The 20,131-nt window shown below is 39.2% G+C and overlaps 1 protein-coding gene across 3 annotated transcripts in view; it reads right to left on the minus strand.

The window, feature by feature from the left end:
* Nucleotides 1–20,131, minus strand: part of LOC137344431 (neuron navigator 1-like) — a 420,186-nt gene that overhangs the window by 35,653 nt on the left and 364,402 nt on the right. For 2 of the 3 annotated variants that reach the window (XM_068007396.1, XM_068007397.1), the window contains 5 exons: nucleotides 18,577–18,755; nucleotides 10,847–11,000; nucleotides 8,340–8,508; nucleotides 4,805–4,902; nucleotides 153–248 (listed from right to left, as the gene is read on the minus strand). In XM_068007396.1, the coding sequence (XP_067863497.1) occupies nucleotides 153–248; nucleotides 4,805–4,902; nucleotides 8,340–8,508; nucleotides 10,847–11,000; nucleotides 18,577–18,755 (696 nt within the window). The remainder of the gene's footprint in view (nucleotides 1–152; nucleotides 249–4,804; nucleotides 4,903–8,339; nucleotides 8,509–10,846; nucleotides 11,001–18,576; nucleotides 18,756–20,131) is intronic. The other variant, XM_068007398.1, reaches the window with a different exon arrangement.

The raw sequence follows: 20,131 nt of genomic DNA on the forward strand, positions 1-20,131 counted from the left end.
ACTGGAAAAAGGATGTCACTCAGTTAGCTCAGAAATCTGGAGACTGTGAAAGTTCATCTTTGAAGATACAGTGATGAGCATCACCTGGAGAAAGCAGACTACATGCGGTACGACAATTTTCAGAACAGATCCTCGCAATAAAGCAAACAAACCTTAAATAGTTGGCAGATAACTCCATCTAACATAGTCCAGTCAGTTGTTCCATTTACTTTGGTAGAACCAATGAAAAATTCCTGCTGCTTTGTGGTCTGTTTGGAGAGAGAGAAAAATCTGAACCAAGTGCAAACGGGATAAAGTGGTAAGATTCTGTGTCTTACTGAAATATTTTGAAACATTTTATTATATATATATATTCATGTTTTTTGACAAAAGTGTTTGCTTTGTAATTGGGATTTAAGTACGTAGAGAACTGAAATTAAAAATAAATCTTTTCCAGTGCTCTAACTCATGAATTTCCTGACAGTTGCATAAAATGGAAATCAAACAGTGACCCCTGTACACTTGGGCTCATTTAAGAAACAGGATTTTCAGAGCTAAGCAATAACATAGTAAGCATGTTAAGCTTTTGGGAACTAAAGAAAAAGATGAGATTGCAAGTTAAGCCTTTCAATCAACCAGACCAACTTCAATCCCCTGATAGACTTGTCCCATTTAATCAAAATGTTGAAGAAATTAACTGCTTTGCTGAAGAAAGCAGATATATTTTTGTGTTAAACCTGGTGCTGTTTTCACCTGAGATTAATAATAGTACAGTGTAAGGTGCAGGATCAAGGGCATGATTTTTACATTAAAGAAATGGATGGGTTGGAGGCAATCAAAATAGGCTGTGGGCCTCCATTTTTGCAGAATTTGCAATTTCAACCCCTGGAGGCAGGGATTCCAAGGCCTTACCCTGCACATCATGTGAAAGGAGGCGAGAAGCCCCAAAACTGCAGATGTGCTTTTCTGGCACAGCTTGTGGGCCCAGAGGAGCAGGAGTGCTTCCCCCAGGCCCAACAAACCTACCTGCAACGACTCTGCCCCCCCACAACGATTGCAGACCCCCGATCCCGACACCCACCCCCACTATGACTGACTCCCCCCCTGTGACCCCCATGTCCACCTGGGCCCCCATGTTCACTGGTGCCCCCATGCCCACCAGTGCTCACCAGTGCCCCCGTGCCCACCCATACAATCAAAGACTTACCTGCAGACTTACCTGGTCTCTCCCGTCCTCTCGTCCAACTGAGGCCAGTCTGTCAATCAGGCCGGTCAGTCGGACAGCAAACCGAAAAAAAACAATTTAATCTGTCCCGTTACCACCTACCTTGCCTTGCACCATCATCCCTTTTGTTATTTAATCACTCGTGCCCTCTACCCTATCACAGACATTCCCTTTTGCTCTTTCCTCCCTTCCCCTCCCTCCCCCGCTTTCCCTGGCTCTGTACTTGCTCAAAAACTTTAACTCTTCACATCTTCCAGTTCTGACGATAGGTCTTTGACCTGAAACGTTAACTTTGTGTCTTTCTCCACAGATGCTGCCTGACTTGCTGAGCTTCTCCAGCATTTTCTGTTTTTATTTATTATTAAAAAAAAGACATCCTTACGTCAAAATCGTAAGGACGTCTGGGAAACCTGTACTTCCGGGTTTCCCGTCCGCAATTTGACCCCACCACCCCCTTCCCGCCTCGGGGTCAAAATCATGCCCTAGAAGTTTTTCAATATATCGGGAGACGATATTCCTCAGCCTAATGCATTGCATGCCCACGTTTCTGGGCATTAGGCTGAGAAAAAGTTACTAAAGCCCACAATATTAAATCCTCATCGCATGGTGCAAATGATGCGGGAATATGATGATTGACACATCATTTTCCAGGGACTCACCAAAATTCCACCTTCAAAAACTGCCCAAGAATACTGGGCATCAGAATAGTTTGGAGGACCTGCAACTCCAGGAAAGGTCTTTTTCTCCTTTCGGGATAGCAGAGCCATATTGCAGGGCCTGGGCCATAAGCTCAGTTAACCACCAGTTAACACTGCTACAGGTTTTTAAGGAGGAGCATCAGCCAACTTTCTGGGCCTGACTTGGAGCAACCACCAAATTCTCGCCATGCCCAGCGCTCATCCAACATATTTTAAAAAGCTGGGGTCAGCCAAGGTCAAGTCAAGTGCTTATGATAAGCATACCACCCGATTTAGGCTGGGATGAGGGGTAGGAGGAAAATCGTGGACTCTCAATCTAATTATGATGGCTTAGACCAATGCTAACATAGTCTTATTTTGTAATAATCTCACATGGGGACAGTCAATTGAGTAAGTTGTTATATAAGTTCTTACTAGTTTGATTCTGGTAAAATTGCATCACGTTGTCTGACCTTTCACTTTACATTGCAATGAAGTAAAACTGCAATAATGTTTCTTGTGACTGACCAAAAAAAGGCTTTTGTTTTCCTTTCGTCCAATAAAATTTTCGATTTTAATGTGGCAGGTCCAATGTGAAAATGGTGCAAGGGTAGATCCAAGAAAGAAAAATCGGAATATTTTCTTAATGGTGAGAAACTAGGAACTGTGGAGGAGCAAAGGAATTTGGGAGTCCATTTACACAAATTACTAAAAGCTAGTACACAGGTTCAAAAAGTAATCAAAAAGGATAATGGATGTTGGCCTTTACCTCAAGGGGCTGTAATACAAAAGGGAGGAGATTATGCTTCACTTGTACAAAGCCTTGGTCAGACCCCGTTCGGAGAACTGCGTTCAGTTTTGGGCACTGCACCTCTGGAAGGATATTTTGATCTTAGAAGGGGTACAGATTCACCAGAATGATACCAGGGCTTAAAAGGATTAAATTATGAGGACAGGTTGTATAAATTTAGCTTCTATTCCCTTGAGTTTAGCAGGTTGAGGGGAGATCTAATCAAGGTCTTTAAATGATAAAGGAATTAGGTAAAGTAGATACAGAGAAACTATTTCCTATGGAGGGGGAATCTGGATCAAGGAGGCATAATCTTAAAATTAGAGTTAGGCTATTTAAGAGTGAAATCAGGAAGCACTTTTTCACACAAAGGGTAGTGGAAATCTAGAACTCTCTCCCCCAAAAGGTTGTGGATGCTGGGTCAATTGAAATTTCTAAAACTGAGATTGATAGATTTTTGTTAGATAAGGGTACCAAGGGTATGGAGCAAAGGCTGGTAAAAGAAGTTGAGATACGGATCAGCCATTATCTAACTGAATGGCGGAACATGCTCCAGAAGCTGAATGGCCTACTCCTATGATTCTATATATGGTTTTGTTAGGACGCTGCCAACACTGATACATGAAACCAACTGCACTTCATTATTATTGTCCCGTTCACTACAAATTTGCAGTAATATATACTTTTTCCAAAGAGCTTTCCTCCCATATTATCAATAAATTTTGCACTCTGAGGTGTACTTAAGCATTTTTCTAGAAATATATAGGCTGTGGGGTTCAATGCTGAGATTTATTGCAACAGATGGACTAAAATAATAAGTGATTTTTCTTTTACAAAAACGATCATCAAGAAATGACCTGTGCAGTATGAAATACAGTGTGACCTCAATAACCCCCATAATGGATGTGGAGACACCTCCCATCTTACAATAAAATTTGCTGGATAATGGAGAGTACCCAGCATACGATACACTGCTGATTACTCTGCCTCTCCCCATACACCCACCACAGTCTTCTCTAGCAGCGTTCATCTCAATTACTCCAGCTAGCAAATTTAGCTCCTGCTGTAACAGCTGATCAATTATCTGATCTACTGGGTTCCCCATGTACCTGCCTGCAACTGCAGCCACTGACTCCACAGAGACCCAACAGATGCCAACCACAACCTCCCACCTAAAGAGGTGAGCACTAACGGCATTAAGTAAGCGCTGTGCTGCAAGCTCTTCTAAGACCAGTGATGTAGAGACAGCTGATGTGATCACTGCAAGTAAGTGCATACTACCTACTGCTATCATCTCTGTAGCTGGAGGACAGTAGTTCCTGTCAGGAGAGCTCTTTTTCCAGCTATCTTAAATCTGTGGCCAGACATGGTGGGAAAGTTATGAGATGACAGATCAGCCAACTGTTCAGCTGCTGTAGTGCCAGCTAATCTTGCTCGCAGAAGGACCATAGCCTGAAACAAAAAAAACAATTCTGCTACCCCTAATTCCCATTATACATCAAAATCTTTTGTGGATAATACAGAATACAGAAGAATAGATAATCAAGGTAATACTTTAAATAACGCATAAAAATGGAAAAATGGGGCAATGGCATCTTTTTCTCCACTCATTTCTTTTTCTGCCAATTTTATTCCCTGTCCCCCTCCTTGCCTGAAGGTGTTAACTCTTTGTTAGGATACAGTTCCCCAGACACTGGTCACCCTACGCTACTTCACCCAAGTGGCAATACTTCAAGTGGGAGTAAATTTTCCCAGTCTTCACCCACATGCAAATATTGCCAGGGTGATTTTCTGATACATGCTGGTGGTGAGTATTGGAAAACTATTTGAGCACAGGGGTCATGACTTCTGAGCCTGATTCTATCCTCATCTGACATCAATATGTGTGCAATGGGAGCAGGAACATTAACTGATTTTCCCCTCCTTACCACAAGGGTACAGAAGTCAACTGTAGTATTCTCACTGCCAACTGTAATGCATTCAGCTACTTCAGTGAAAGACCAAGGATCAAACCAGAGATCATCCTGGTCTATATGATACAGCTATTTATGGTCTTAACTGGGGAGGCCTTGGGCAATTCATTTTCACTATATCGTAGATTCCAAAACATGTCTATATTAATATGTATCTTACTTCATTACAAATCTGCTCTTCAGTCAGATGGACCACAATTCTAACATTTCTTTCTTCCTTCAGGGAGGAACTGGTCACCCCATCCATTGGGGATACATCTGAATCAGAAACAGAGAAAATATTATTGCCACAAACATGAATTTAACAAATGGGACCAAACCTTTGCCATAATTTTCTTATTCATACGTAGGGGTAAAACAACATTCAAGCATTAGAAGTTTAAAGGCCACTAAAGCCAAATAAAACTTGTTTCTTAAACGAGACTGAAATTATCTGTAACTGGATGTCTTAAAAAAGAATGACAAACTACTTCACTAATTAAGTTAACTAGGTAGGTTATGCTCTGTTTTATTTCAGATTGAAAATTCAGGTAATTTTAAGTGTTGAAATATAATTTTACTGGACTGCTAACACAAAGAAGCAGACTTAGACTGTGGAGTAAAGTTCACATCAGACAATCGGACCCCTCAGACAAGGACAAATCTTTTCTCTCTCATTTATGCTGACACAAACACCGACAATGTGCTTAAGTGTGCATTTGTTGTTCTTTAATGTATTGTGCGACTGTGGGGGTGAAATGCCTGTCTTTGCTATTTTAATTATAAGAGTAGATGTGTAAATAAAGTGAATTATACATACATCTACTTTTTTGCTAAAATTAGCAAAGAGAATAATTTCACCCTCTGTAACTAAACGCAAATTTAGACTCACTTCTTCCACACACACACACACACACACACACACACATACTATTGTCACCAGTGCCATTATTCAGCACCAGAAAAAGTTGGGCTGTTTTGCTTTGCATTGTCATCCCTTCCGAGTATTTAATAAGGCAGCATTATGTACGTAAAGGAAAATAAAAGCACAACATACAAGGAAAACAGCATAGTGATTACTCCATCAAAAGCAGCATTTTACAGAGTTCTCAGTAAAAGGCATTTATCACGCCATTAAAAATATGAGGTTTTGTTGGTGCCACAAGTAGCAGTGAAACACACCGAATTTAAATGGAATGCCCTGTCCATTTTGCTGAAGTTCACCAACACTGTATACTTATATTTGGACTGTGCTCAATCCATTTGCACCAAGACATCTATCATAGTTTATTGGCATTTTAGAAAATATAGAATCAGGTCAACTATGGTTATGATTATATTTATAAGATTGAGTCACAGAATGTTACAGCACAGATGTTACAGGCCTTTAACTCCATCCCGTCTGTGCTGGTGTTTTTCTCCATATGAGCCAACTAGCCTAATCCCATTCTCTTACTCAGGCCCCATACTTTTTACTGGGTGTGTTAGAGCTCTGTAGTGTTGCACAAATCAATGTCCACTCTAAATGATTTTTGATACATAAAACCAGAACAATACCATGAAATGTTGCTGAATCAGCATTTACAGAAAATATAGTTTCCATATCCAAAAAACCCAAAACAAATGGTTTCATTTGTAACATTAGGTGATTCACATATAAATTAAGATGTCTTAGCTACACCCTTTGTATTCTTAACAGCAAACACTTAAAAATTCAGCAAGTTCACATTTGAATGATTGAGAGGGGAAAAGACAGAATTGCACATACAAATGAAATCCTAGAGCCACATTATTGTCTTTACTTCTTGGGCAGAAAGCATGGCCTGGGATGAGCGCAAAGAGGAAAATCGGAAGGGGAGAATTGCATGGCCGTAACAGAGTCCGCAGAATCTTCCAACCATCCATTTAATTAGGAGGAAAATGAGGCAGGCTCTGTTATGGGTGTGCAATCCTTTCCACCTGTATATATCTTTGCGCTCCACCCAAGCAATATTTTACACCCAGGCAATGGAGACAAAAATCCACCCCTTACAGCAAATAATTATCAGTATACATTTTATACTAAAGACTTTAATTTTAAATGTAATCTTAAATCTTTTTATACATATACATATGTACATTATTGATAGCATTAAAAATGTTTTTGCTGTTGCTAGCTGACTCTGTCATTACTGGGGTTAGTTTGAGTCTGATGTTTATTTATACAAGATATTCCAATTTTGATACCTTTATGCATTCTTGGATTTTACTTCGTCCCTTTAGCTATGAATACCATTTTTTAACTTCTATTTTTTGCTTTTTTATGTTCCCTTTTACACTTTTTTAAAATTCATCTCTATCTGAAATTTGTGTTATTTCATAAATTGTAATTCACTACCGATCTGAGAGTGGGAACACTCGAGTGCAAGATGCAGCTGACAAGACCTGAGTTTTATCATTGGTTGCACCTGCCTGCAACTTGGACTCAACCTCCCAAGAAGGATCTCATTGGCAAACCAACAAGAAGTAGAATTGAAGCATGAAGAGTCAGCCAAGATCAGGCCAGATGAAATAGTAGTTGTTCCATCTGGTGGCTGAGAAGTTGTGAAATGAACACAATTCCTACGTAGCAACAGTAACTGCACTTCAAAGAAATTCACTGTATGTATGAAGTACTTTGGGCCATCCTCTGAGATTTGATAATTGACTATAATGAATGCACTTCTTTCTCTCTTCAACTGAGATAACAAATGCCCTGTGGATGAGACATTAAACTAAAGCAAAATCTGCTGGTTATACGTGGACAGTAAAGGGGGAAATTTTCCAGGGTCCACACCCAGATGTGCAGGATCGTCTGGGCAATGAATATTGGACAATTGGGTGAGCCAGGATGCAGGCCTGTGAAGGGACTCATTGGAATTTCCTTCCTTAATTCAAATGGAGGAAGACTGGACGGGTTCCTTTACAGATGTGTGCTTCAACTCATCCAATGTTACGATATTTGCAGTGTCCAGGCGATCCAGTGAACCTGGGTACAGACCTAGGAAAATCTCCCCTTACACATCTCGTTGCATTATTCAAAGCAGTGCAGGAAGCTCTCTCAGTGTCCTCATCAATAGTACTCCTTCAACTAATGCTGCCAATAATCAGATTAACTAGTTATTCATCTTATGGCAGTTTGTTGGACTTTTCTGGAGCAGAATGTCTCCCATATGTGCCTGCATGGCAACAATTACTGCACTTCAAAATAATTCAATGCATGAAGCACTTTGAGATATGATAAGATGTGATGCAAATATTATTGAGAGATTCCCAACTAACAGGCAATCTTGGGACCTGAATGTTAAGTCAAGTGATTGAGCACTTGAATCCCATCAGTGTCTGACGTCAGATTTCAAGCAGACTGATTAACTGTGAGGAATAAGTCCAATGGGAGACTGAATAAAAAGCAGAAGTGACAGTAATAAGAGAGAGGGGGAAAACAACTGCTGATTTGGGGGGGGGGGGGGGGGGAGGAGGGAGGGGGGAGACAGAGAACGAGCTTTCAGCACTGTGAATTGAGTTCATGTTAAATGCTAGGGATAATGACCTCGATATGAAATCAGTTCTGACGATCTTAATAATATACTAGTCAACCTTATAGGACAGTAGATTTCAGAGGCTTTTCTGTTTTGTGTATCAAAAATCTTTTCAAGACAAACATGTGAGAATGCAGTGTAAAGTGTATTCATCATTACCTTGGTCAACAGAATCTGTAAGACTTAGACTGAATGAATGAGCTAAGGTGAGCCCTAATGATCGCCGAGGAGAGGAAGTGGCAGACGATAATGTTACAGCCTGCGGAGCTCCAGTACCTGTATCTGTTTTAAGACGGTCATTTTCCAGTTTTAATGCTTCAATTTCCACCTATAAAAAATAACAGTAATTTAATAAACACATTTGTCTCTGATTTTGTGTTGGGAATACAGGCAAAGTATTTAAGTCATAAAAAAAAGACAACTCATCACTGAAGTTTCTGCTTCCAATATTATTTTGACACGGTTTTGATACTTTTTATAGTTGAATTAGAAATAATTCTTTGTTTGCAACAAAATAACCAATTGGCTACGAGAAGCCTCATATTTTACAGAAAAGGTATTTAGATGCTGTTAGTGTAATTTTTCATAATTTAATCGCCTCACAAAATCTAAGCTAGAAACTGTTATGAAGTAAATATTTTTATGAAGGATTTTGTAATGAAATGTTGCACAAATTAAAGATTACATCAATCTTTGAGGAAGCCACGGGAGTAGATTTCTGTTTTCGCCACCTGGGGGGTGATCTGACGGAGCAGAATGCCTAACCATTGTAAAACTCGCCTGCTTTTCGCTCCACTGAAATTAATGGAAGGAAATCAGGTGGGTTTTATAACGGGCAGGCAATCCACTCCACCAGATTACTACCCAAACGGTGAAGACGAAAATCTGCACCACTTCGTTATTCTGATCAATTTTTATTCATTGGATTCTGCTTGTAGTTCACACAATCATCTGAAGACTGATACTGTCTGTTTAGTTGTGGTCACATAATTATGAACATGAAGATCAGTCCTGAACCGATTACGTTGCACCAAATAAATCCTCTGAAATTTTGGTTCACAAAATATAACAGAGGAAAAATAGCAGGAACAGAAAATTCCCGTCCAGTTACACCACAACTTAAAAAAAAGCCAATATAAACAGTCATCTGGTTTCAAGCATATTACTCATATTATTATAGACCAAGAGAAAATGAGGCTTCACACACCAGTCAGAATCTGAATTTCATGGCTGCAGTAAAATCAGTGTAAGTATAACTAGATTGTCATATTTCAGCTTAATTCTAATTTTGTGTTAAATTAAGAAACTCTGTGGCTCTTTATATTGGTTTAATTGTACTTTAAAATGTGGCCAGTGATGTAATAATGTACAATAGAGTAACTGGATGTAACTTTGTGACAATAATTCTCTGCACAGCAAGTTCTTGATTCCATCTGGAGTGTCGGGTACTGCGTGAAGAAGAGGTGTTTCTCCGTAAGATGGAGGACAAGAAAACCAGAGGACGATCTAATCTTGGCCACTATTGCAACACTCCCAGTGATCAGTTGGAAGGGTCAGTATGGATCTGCCCAACTGTTCTCTCAGCTGAGAAGTTGCGTGTGGTAGATAGACGTCTAAAAAAAGCTTTTAAAAGTAGGAATGAAAGTAGTTATCATTGTATCAGATGGATTTTTCTGTGAACCAACCTTAGATATATGCTGAAGATGAGACACATGATCGGGAGGCTGGATACTATGTGGCATTTTGGAAAAATCAGTTTTTAAAAAAATTACATACATAATTTAAGGAGAAATTTACTGTAGGACCTTATTCTGAATATTCCTTTAAAAATACTGTAATTTCTTATTACTGCAATTTCTGAATCTAGCAATCATTTCTGACATATTCACTAGTTAAACATTTTTACACTACATTTATCATCATCCAATGCACAGTGCAGCACCATCTGGTGCATGTGCAAACAATGAACATTTAATACTAAATTAAATTTTTTAATTGCTCATTATTTTCAGAAGCACTCCTAATGGGAAGAATTTGAACTATGTGGGAGTCTAGCTACAATCAGAATTTCACAAATAATTTAGTCTGAATATCACAAAGCCATTTCTTTCAAAGATTAAAAAAATCAAAAACAATCAATTTTCAGTACACAGGCTTCTTTCAAATGCATGAAAAAGGCTATGACACATCCAAAGACAAATAAGACAATGTTACATAGGTTTGAAATCAGACTAATGACATTAACAAAGCGATATGGACTCTTGAAAATTAAAGACGGCTGAGATATTCACAGATGCTTGGTGTAGAAAATATCCGCATGTCCCTTAAGTCTTGCCAAAAGCAGGTGAGTGCTTAACCTCCCATCGAGCAGAGTTACTGCTGTTGTCAGATGCACACGCCCTTCAGCAAGGGAAATTCCCAGTCAAATACTAGAAGCTTTCACCTTAAAAATGACAGGCCTGGCAATCCTACTTAATGCTAACTATTCTCACACAATATCTATTTGTTGTTGTATGTCACAATAATTATGCAGCAATCTTTGACTGTCTTTGAGGGCACTTAGTAACCGGACAAGCATTAAGATTGATTCAATGAGACAACATGTGGTGGCCAGCAAACTCTCTGTGTTGTCTAAGTTTTATTCCCATACACAATATACAACGTACCTGCATATTATGCATGGCTTCTCGTAATTGCTCCAGCTGGTGAGCTGAACTAAGAGCCTCCAGGCGAATATCCGTTAGTTTCCTTTCCTTATCCCACAACTCAGTCCGTAGCTTTGATACCTCCTTCAACTCAGGCTCACTGGAGTCATAGACCCTGCATTAAAAACATATTCTTATTCTTCTCAGGACTACATAAGTTGTATCACACCACACCAGAAACCCACCAGGTTGAACTGGTCAGTTTAATTAGAGAGGTGTTATTAATAAAATTCAACACACTTGTGTTGGGATCTGTGGCAACATAACAACAACTTGCATTTATATAGCGCCTTCAATGTAGTAAAATGTTCCAAGGTGCTTCGCAGGTGCGTTAACAGCCACTTAAGCTGATAGATGACCAAAAGTTTGCTCAAAGAGGTAGGTTGTAAGGAGCGTCTTAAAGGAGGAGAGAGAGGTACAGAGGTGGAGAGGTTTAGGGAGGGTGTTCCAGAACTTAGGGCCGAGGCCGTCAAAGGTGGGGCGATTGAAATCGGGGATGCGCAAGAGGCCAGAATTGGAGGAGCGCAGAGATCTCAAAGGGTTGTAGGGCTGGAGGAGGTTACAGAGATAGGGAAGGGCAAGGCCATGGAGGGATTTGAACACAAGGATGAGAATTTTAAATTTGAGGTGTTGCCGGACTAGGTGTCAATGTAGGTCAGCGAGCACAGGGGTGATGGGTGAACGGGACTTGGTGTGAGTTAGGCTACAGGCAGCAGAGTTTTGGATGAGCTGAAGTTTATGGAGGGTGGAAGGTGAGAGGCCGGCCAAGAGAGCATTGGAATAATCAAGTCTGGAGGAAACAAAGACATGGATGAGCATTTCAGCAGCAGATGAGCTGAGGCAGGGACAGAGACGGACAATATTATGGTGGTGGAAGTAGGTGGTCTTGGTGATAGAGAGGATTAGGGGTCGGAAGCTCAGCTCAAGTTCAAATAGGATGCCGAGGTTGCGAACAGTTTGGTTCAGCCACAGACAGTAACCAGGGATGGGGATGGAGTCGGTGGCTAGGGAACGGACTTTGTGGCAGGGACCGAAGACAATGGTGTCAGACTTCCAATATTTAACTGGAGGAAATTTCTGCTTATCCAATACTGGATGTCGGACAAGCAGTGTGACAAATCAGAGGCAGTGGAGGGGTTGAGAGAGGTGGTGGTGAGGTAGAGCTGGATGTCATGAATCTAGTAAAATTAATTAAAATTTAACTGACCAAATATGTTAAAATGGTTACTTTTGCTCCATATATAAACAAAAATTAACATGATGAAATACAATCTGAGGTGATTAGGATGGGAAAAATGGCTAATCTTTTTTACCTTTGGAGATTTTCTTATATCATTAACAATACACTCTACAAAAACAGTGAATTTAAAATCACATTTCTTTTTCAAGGATCCTTGCCCCCTCCTCTTCCACATCTACATGCCCCCAGTTTCCACATTTTTAAATCTTAAACTATTTAGCCTTGTATTAATAATTAAAGCCTGCTTAGTGCTATTTACGATATAGTGTGCCATCAAAAGGGTGTTATGACCAGTGGACTAATTCTGGACCTGGATTCAGTGGGTGAGTCTGCCACTAGTCAGGTGTCCTCCCTCCATTTATTTCAGTACTTGGGAATAATGGAGCTCCTACTGGGAATCACCCTGAACTTGTCAAGGAGGAAGCCTGTCTATGCACAAGATGAGTAAGAGGAAGAATCTGGGCTAAATTTCCCTCTGATTGATGGGCAAGCAGGGGGGGGTGGGGGGTGGGCAGGAGATAAGACTCCTCCGTTGACCTGCCACTTTTTCATCCCAGGGTCCTCATTGGTTATGCGAGATGGGTTTGAAACAGTATTACCACTCCTCAAGGTTTATTGGTAGGGAGGGAAATTCAGTATTACAGCATTTAAAATGCTGCAACTAAGTAAAGAGGCAAAAGTGGGAAATATGTCACAGACAGCAGCAGCCTAGGGAGTGACACCAGTGTGAAGGAGCCCTGTGGAGATCCTTTTGGTAGATGTGAGGACCAAAAGAACAAGACTGTTGGGAGTTTGAGGTCGCCCCATTAGAGAGTTGTTCAGCCTGTACGGAGAGGTTGGATGCAATCTCCACCATCCCAAGAACTGCCACAGGCTGCCTGAAGAGCTTCAAATATTTAACCAAGGGTAGCTAAGGTAAGTCAAAGCTCTGTTGCCCATTCATATCCTGTACCACTGGCACAAATAGAGATAAATGGGTGTGATCTAGTAGCCACTACTAAGACGCGGTTGCAGGGTGACCAAGGTTGGGAACTAAATATTCCAGGGTACTTGACTTTTAGAAGAGATAGGCAAAATGAAAAAGTGGGGGGGGGCGGTAGCCCTGATAATAAAGGATGAGATAAAGGCAATAGTGAGAAAGGATCTTAGCTCAGAAAATCAGGATGTAGAATAAGTATGAGTGGAGCTAAGAAATAACAAAGGCAGAAAACACTAATGGGAGTAGTTTATAGGCCCCCTAACAGTAGTTATAGTGTTGGACAGAGTATAAATCAGGAAATTAGAGGAGCAAGTAATAAGGGTAATGCAATAATTGTGTGGGACTTGAATCTTCATATAGACTGGGCAAACCAAATTAGCAAAAGTAGTTTGGAGGACAAGTTCATGGAATGCATTCGAGACAGTTTTCTAGAACATTATGTAGAGGAACCAACGAGGGAACAGGCTATTTTAGATGTAGTATTGTGTAATGAGACAGGGTTAATTAGTAATCTTATAGTTAAGAATTCTGTGGGGAAGGGTGATCATAATATGATAGAATTTCATATTGAGTTTGAGAGTGATATAGTTACATCCAAAACTAGGGTCTTAAATTTAAACAAAGCCAATTACATAGGTATGAGGGGCAAGCTGGCTAAGGTAGATTGGGAAATTAGATTAAAAAATATGACTGTAGGTAAGCAATAGTGAAAATATCAAGAAATAATTCATAATTCTCAACGAATATACATTACCTTAAGGAATAAAAACTCCATTGGAAAAGTGATCCAACCGTAACTAACTAGAGAAGTATTAGACTAAAAGAGGCCTACAATGTTGCCAAAAAGAGTAGTAAGCCTGAGGATTGGAAAGGTTTTAGAAATCAGCAAAGGATGACCAAGAAATTGATAAAGAGGGAGAAAATTGAATGTGAGAATAAACTAGAAAGAAATATAAAAACAGATTGTAAGAGCTTTTACAAGTATGCAAAAAGGATGGGAATAGCGAAAGTAAACATGGGTCCCTTAGAGGCAGAGACAGGAGAAATTATAATGGGGAATAAGGAAATGGCAGAGACGTTAAACAAATAGTTTGTATCTGTCTTCACAGTAGAAGACAAAAAATATACCGGAAATAGTGAGGAACTAAGGTTCTAATGAGAGTGAGGAACTTAAAGTAATTAAGATTAGTGAAGAAAAAGTACTGGAGAAATTAATGGGACTAAAAGCTGACAAATCCCCTGGACCTGATGGCCTACATCCTAGGGTTTTAAAAGAGGTGGCTGCAGAGATAATGGATACATTGGTTTTGATCTTCCAGAATTTCCTAGATTCTAGAACCGTCCCTGTGGTTTGGAAGGTAGAAAATGTAACCCCGCTATTCAAGAAAGGAGGAAGAGAGAAAACAGGGAACAATAGACCAGTAAGCCTAACATCAGTAGTAGGGAAAATGCTAGAATCTATTATTAATGACTTAGATGAAGGGACCGAGTATAATGTACCCAAGTTTGCTGACAATACAAAGCTTGGTGGGAAGGTAAGCTGTGAGGAGGATGCAATGAGGTGGCAAAGGAATATAGACAGGGCACTTAGAAAATCATAATATGATTAGGCAGAGTCAACACGGCTTTATGAAAAGGAAATTATGTTTGACAAATCTATTAGAGTTTTTTGAGGGCGTAACTAGCAGGGCAGATAAGTGGATGTAGTATATTTAGATTTTCAAAAGGCATTTGATCAGGTGCCACACAAGAGGTTGTTACACAAGATTAGGGTTTATGGTATTGGGGGTAATATATTAGCATGGATTGAGGATTGGTTAACGGACAGAAAACAGAGAGTAGGAATAAACGAGTCATTTTCGGGTTGGCAGATTGTAGCTAGTGGGGTGCCGCAAGGATCAGTGCTTGGGCCTCAGCTGTTTACAATATATATATTAATGACTGAGATGAGGAGACCGAATGTAATGTATCCAAGTTTGCTAATGATACAAAGTTTGGTGGGAAAGTAAGCTGTGAGGACGCAATAAGGCTGCAAAGGAATATAGACAGGTTAAGTGAGTGGGCAAGAAGGTGGCAGATGGAGTACAATGTGGGGAAATATGAAATTATCCACTTTGGTATGAAGAATAGAAAAGCAGAATATTTTTTAAAAGGTGAGGGACTAATAAATGTTGGTACTCAGACATATTTGGGTGTCCTTGTACACGAATCACAGAAAATTAACATGCAGGTACAGCAAACAATTAGGAAGGCAAATGGTATGTTAGCCTTTATTGCAAGGAGGTTGGATAAGAGTAAGGAGGTCTTGCTGCAATTATCTAGGGTTCTGCTGAGACCACACCAGGAGTACTGTGTACAGTTTTGGTCTCCTTACCTAAGGAAGGATATACTTGCCTTAGAGGGGGTGCAATGAAGGTTCACTAGACTGATTCCTAGGATGAGAGGGTTGTCCTATGAGGAGAGATTGAGTAGAATGGGCCTACATTCTCTGGGGTTTAGAAGAATGAGTGGTGATCTCATTGAAACATGATGTGGAAATGCCGGTGATGGACTGGGGTTGACAAATGTAAGGAATCTTACGTTGAAACATATAAGATTCTAAGAGGGCTTGACAGGGTATACGGTGAGAGGCTGTTTCCCCTGGCTGGAGAGTCTAGAACTAGGGGTCATAGTCTCAGGATAAAGGATCAGCCATTTAGGACCAAGACGAGGAAAAATTTCTTCACTCAGAGGGTTGTGAATCTTTGTAATTTTCTACCCTAGAGGGCTGTGGATGCTCAGTTGTTGAGTATATTCAAGACTGAAATTGATCGATTTTTGGACACGAGGGGAATCAAGGGATATGGGGATAGAATGAGAAAGTGGAGTAGAGGTAGATGATCAGCCATGATCTTATTGAATGACGGAGCAGGCTCGAGGGGCCATATGGCCTACTCCTGCTCCTATTTCTTATGTTATTCAATCACCTCCTTACCCCGTCATACTCTTTCTCTCTCAGAACTTGGATATCAGGGGAACTTACTGATTCAAAAGACAACGTCTGCCAGCACTCAACAACCATCATTACTCAAAACCGCTCTGTTAACTAAAATAGAACAGCAGTGGGAAACATTTAAAGCAGTGATCAGTAGAGTCCAGGAGAAATATATCCCACTAAAAAGCAAAATCAAACCAGCCAGTAATGACACACCATGGATGAATAAAGAAATAAGGTCAAAATTGAAACTGATGAAGAAGGCATACACTAAGTATATAGACAAAGGAGAAGATGACAAAAGGGAATATGAAAAGGATAGGAAAGAAGTAAAAAAACAATTAGGAAGGCAAACAGAAACTACGAAATTAAGTGATCAAGGAATATAAAAAGAAATAGTAAAGTATTCTACAGACATATAAATAACAAAAGAAAAATCAGGAAAGGGATAGGACCACCAAAGCATACACACTATAAACTCACAGGTAATGACAGCGAAATGGCAAAAATATTAAATAATTACTTTGCCTCAATATTTATCAGGGAGACCAACATGGTGGGTATGACATTAGAAGAGATAAAGAAGGTATAAAAACATTTAAGATAGAAAGGGGGGCGATAATTGTTAAACTAATCAAACTTAGAGAGGATAAAACCCCTGGTCTGGATATTAAAAGAAGTTAGGGAAGAGATAGCAGAGGCACTATTACATATATATAAAGGTTCATTAGAAAAGGCAATAGTGCCAGAGGACTGATGGACAGCAAATGTTTTTCCTATATTTAAAAATGGAGATAGAACAAGTCCAGGGAACTATAGACCAATTAGCCTAACATCAGTGGTAGGAAAGATAATGGAATCCTTACTCAAAGATGTCATAGGGAAACATCTATAAACTGAAAATATAATAAAGAATAGTCAGCATGGTTTTCAAAAGGGAAGGTCATGATTGACCAACCTTATTGAATTCTTTGAAGAAGTAACAGAAAGGGTAGACAAGGATAATGTAGTAGATGTAATATTTTTCAATTCCTTGGAAAATAAGAGTCTAAATGGGGTACAGAAGCAGATGGATCTGGCGGTACAGGTATACAAATCACTAAAAGTAGCGATATGGGTTAATAATGCCACAAAAAAGCAAACAAAGCATTGGGGTTCATTTCTAGAGGAATAGAATTGAAAAAGCAGAGAAGTTATGTTAAACTTGTATAGGACCTTGGTTAGACCACACTTGGAATACTGGGAACAGTCCTGGTCTCCATATTAAAAAAGGATATAGAGGCAGTGGAGAAGGTGCAAAAAAGATTTACTAGGATGATACCAGAACTGAGAGGTTATATCTATCAGGAAAGATTGAATAGGCTGGGGCTCTTTTCGCTAGAAAAGAGGAAACTGAGGGGTGACCTGATAGAGGTCTTTAAGATTATAAAGGGCTTGATAGAGTAGACATAGAGAAGACATTTCCACTTGTGGGGGAGGCCAGAACTAGGGGCCATAAATATAAGATAGTCACTAATAAATCCAATAGGGAATTCAGGAGAAACTTCTTTATCCAGAAAGTGGTTAGAATGTGGAACTCACTACCACAAGGAGTAGCTGAGGTGACTAGCATAGAAGCATTTAAGGGGAAGCTAGATAAACACATGAGGGAGAAAGGAATAGAAAGATATGTTGATGGAGTTAGATGAAGCAGGGTGGGAGGAGGCTCATGTGGAGCATAAACACTGGCATGGACCTGTTGGCCGAAAAGCCTGTTTCCGTGCTGTACATTCTATGTAACTCACATTGCCTGCAACAAAGACTTTGTTAGTCTTCAAGGGTACTTAATTTAAATGCTACAATGCATCTCTCATCATCATGGGATGCATGCGTCCATACGAGGGAACTTTTGGAAAATTTAATACTTCTGTAATACTTTCTACCACTTCTCAGAGCTTCAAAAATCTCTTATATATTTAAAAATGGTCTCAATGAATCCCCCGAATAGCTACAAGAATAATTTGTTATAATTCAATGCATCATGACATAAACCTATAGAGATGAAATAAATGTGTAAAAGGAACTAAACATTCATCGTAGATATTAAACCAAGGCCCCATCTGCCCTCTTAGGTGAATGTAAAAGATCCCATGGCACTATTTCAAAGAACAGCAGGGGACTTCTCCCCAGTGTCTTGTCCAATATTTATCCCTCAACCAACATTGCGAAAACAAATTATCTGGTCATTATCACATTGCTGTTTGTGCGACCTTGCTGTGCGCAAATTAGCTACCGCGATTCCTACATTACAACAATGACTACATTTCAAAAATACTTCATTGACTGTAAAGTGATTTGAGACATCCTGAGGTTGTGAAAAGCGCTATATAAATCCAAGTTTTTCTTTTCAGATTTTCATTACAATTCAACAAATTAATTCACATAAAGTCAACTAATAATACGTCTATGTGAACAGTTGATAAACAAATCAAGTTTAAAATATTTAAATCTTTATTTACTCAGTGGACGAAAGTGATGGTTTCATGGAGGGAGATGATGATTCTGTATCTTCACGTTGCACTTTAGGGGATGATGGGACTGAAGAGTCTGGTGTTGCTATCTCTTCAATGTCAGAATATGAGGATGCTGATTTGGGTGCCTTTTTGAGGGTAAAGGCTTGCTTAAATGAGCTTCTCAGCTGAAAAAGAGTAGATTTTCACAGCATGGTATAACACTTTTATCAAACATGCAAAGATGACAGCTTGCAAAGCAATGGGCTTCATGTCTGCATATGCGCCTTCTGTTTATAGGAAAGAAAAGCAAAAGAAAAATTATGCAAGTTTGGGAAATGTTTAATCCTCAAAGCATGAAGTACATTTCTGTGAAGGCTTCAAAGCATTTTAAAATGAGGGGCAAGAGCATTTTCTTTCAACAAAAAATACTTTAAATGTTTGTTTTCTCTTTTCATTGTTTTCCTGTGCCAGAGACTTGCTTTAGCCAAGAGGTCGATTGCTTTGGGACATGAAGTCCTCCATAGTAATTTGCTATGTGCTATACTAGCTGTTTGCTAGTGTGATATTATCTATATTTTTTTTACTTCCCCTGAATGGAATGGCTTAACTACAATAAGGAACTCCACCTAGGTATGCAATTGAAATCTGGCAAAGTTCATTCAAAGGAAGTTACAGAATATGAACAGATGAGTTTCAAATTTTAAACCCAAGCCTGTGAACAGGAGTCCGATACTCCACTGCTACAGATGTCAAACTATCCTTCACTCCACAATTTCATTCGAGTACAAAAATATCACTTTGATTTACTAAAAATCTTTAACATTTGCTCTATTCCCATAAACTATTCAACCTGGAAGCAGAAATAAAAACATCGATTGAGATTTAAAAGACACAATTTTTCAACTGGAATTTGGTTCTGTCTATTTGATTCGAATAATTCAGAATTGTAGAAAATTATTCCAAAAATCATACTACAGAAACATAAATACTGTATAACAATTTTCATTTATTTAAAACATCAGACGGTTAAATAAATCTCAAGTACAAGTTGTAGAATACTTGCTGTCAGATGTAATCCTGTCAGATGTAAAACTGCCAACAACTTCAGTAATATGCAACTTTACAAAGGAATACAAACTGGGGTTACATGTGATGATTTTAGGGCTGTCATGACATAAGTGCTTTGAATTTAATTATAATTTTCCCCCCAAAAAAATGCATCTTCCCTAAATATGTGGAGATGCACTGCTGTATAGTATATTAACAGAAATAAACACCAAATTAGAATATAGTTTTTGTAAATGGCATTATAAACAAAACTTGCTTGAAATAAACTGATATCCCAACCAATGCTGGCGTGAATTTTCTGCCAAACCAAATTATAACACATTGTGTAATAGTCCATTTTGTCAGATGTGTATATATCAGATAAATGTGAACAGCAATAGCAAAAAAAACACTACCAGTAGAATGCCAAGATTAAAATGGGTGAGTTGAAAAGCCTAAAACATGCCTTCAAGATTTGCTCATCCTCAGATGATCCTTCTGTTTTTAATTTATA

The sequence above is a fragment of the Heptranchias perlo genome, chromosome 27 (genome assembly GCF_035084215.1).
Source record: "Heptranchias perlo isolate sHepPer1 chromosome 27, sHepPer1.hap1, whole genome shotgun sequence".
NCBI classification, from domain to species: Eukaryota; Metazoa; Chordata; class Chondrichthyes; order Hexanchiformes; family Hexanchidae; genus Heptranchias; species Heptranchias perlo.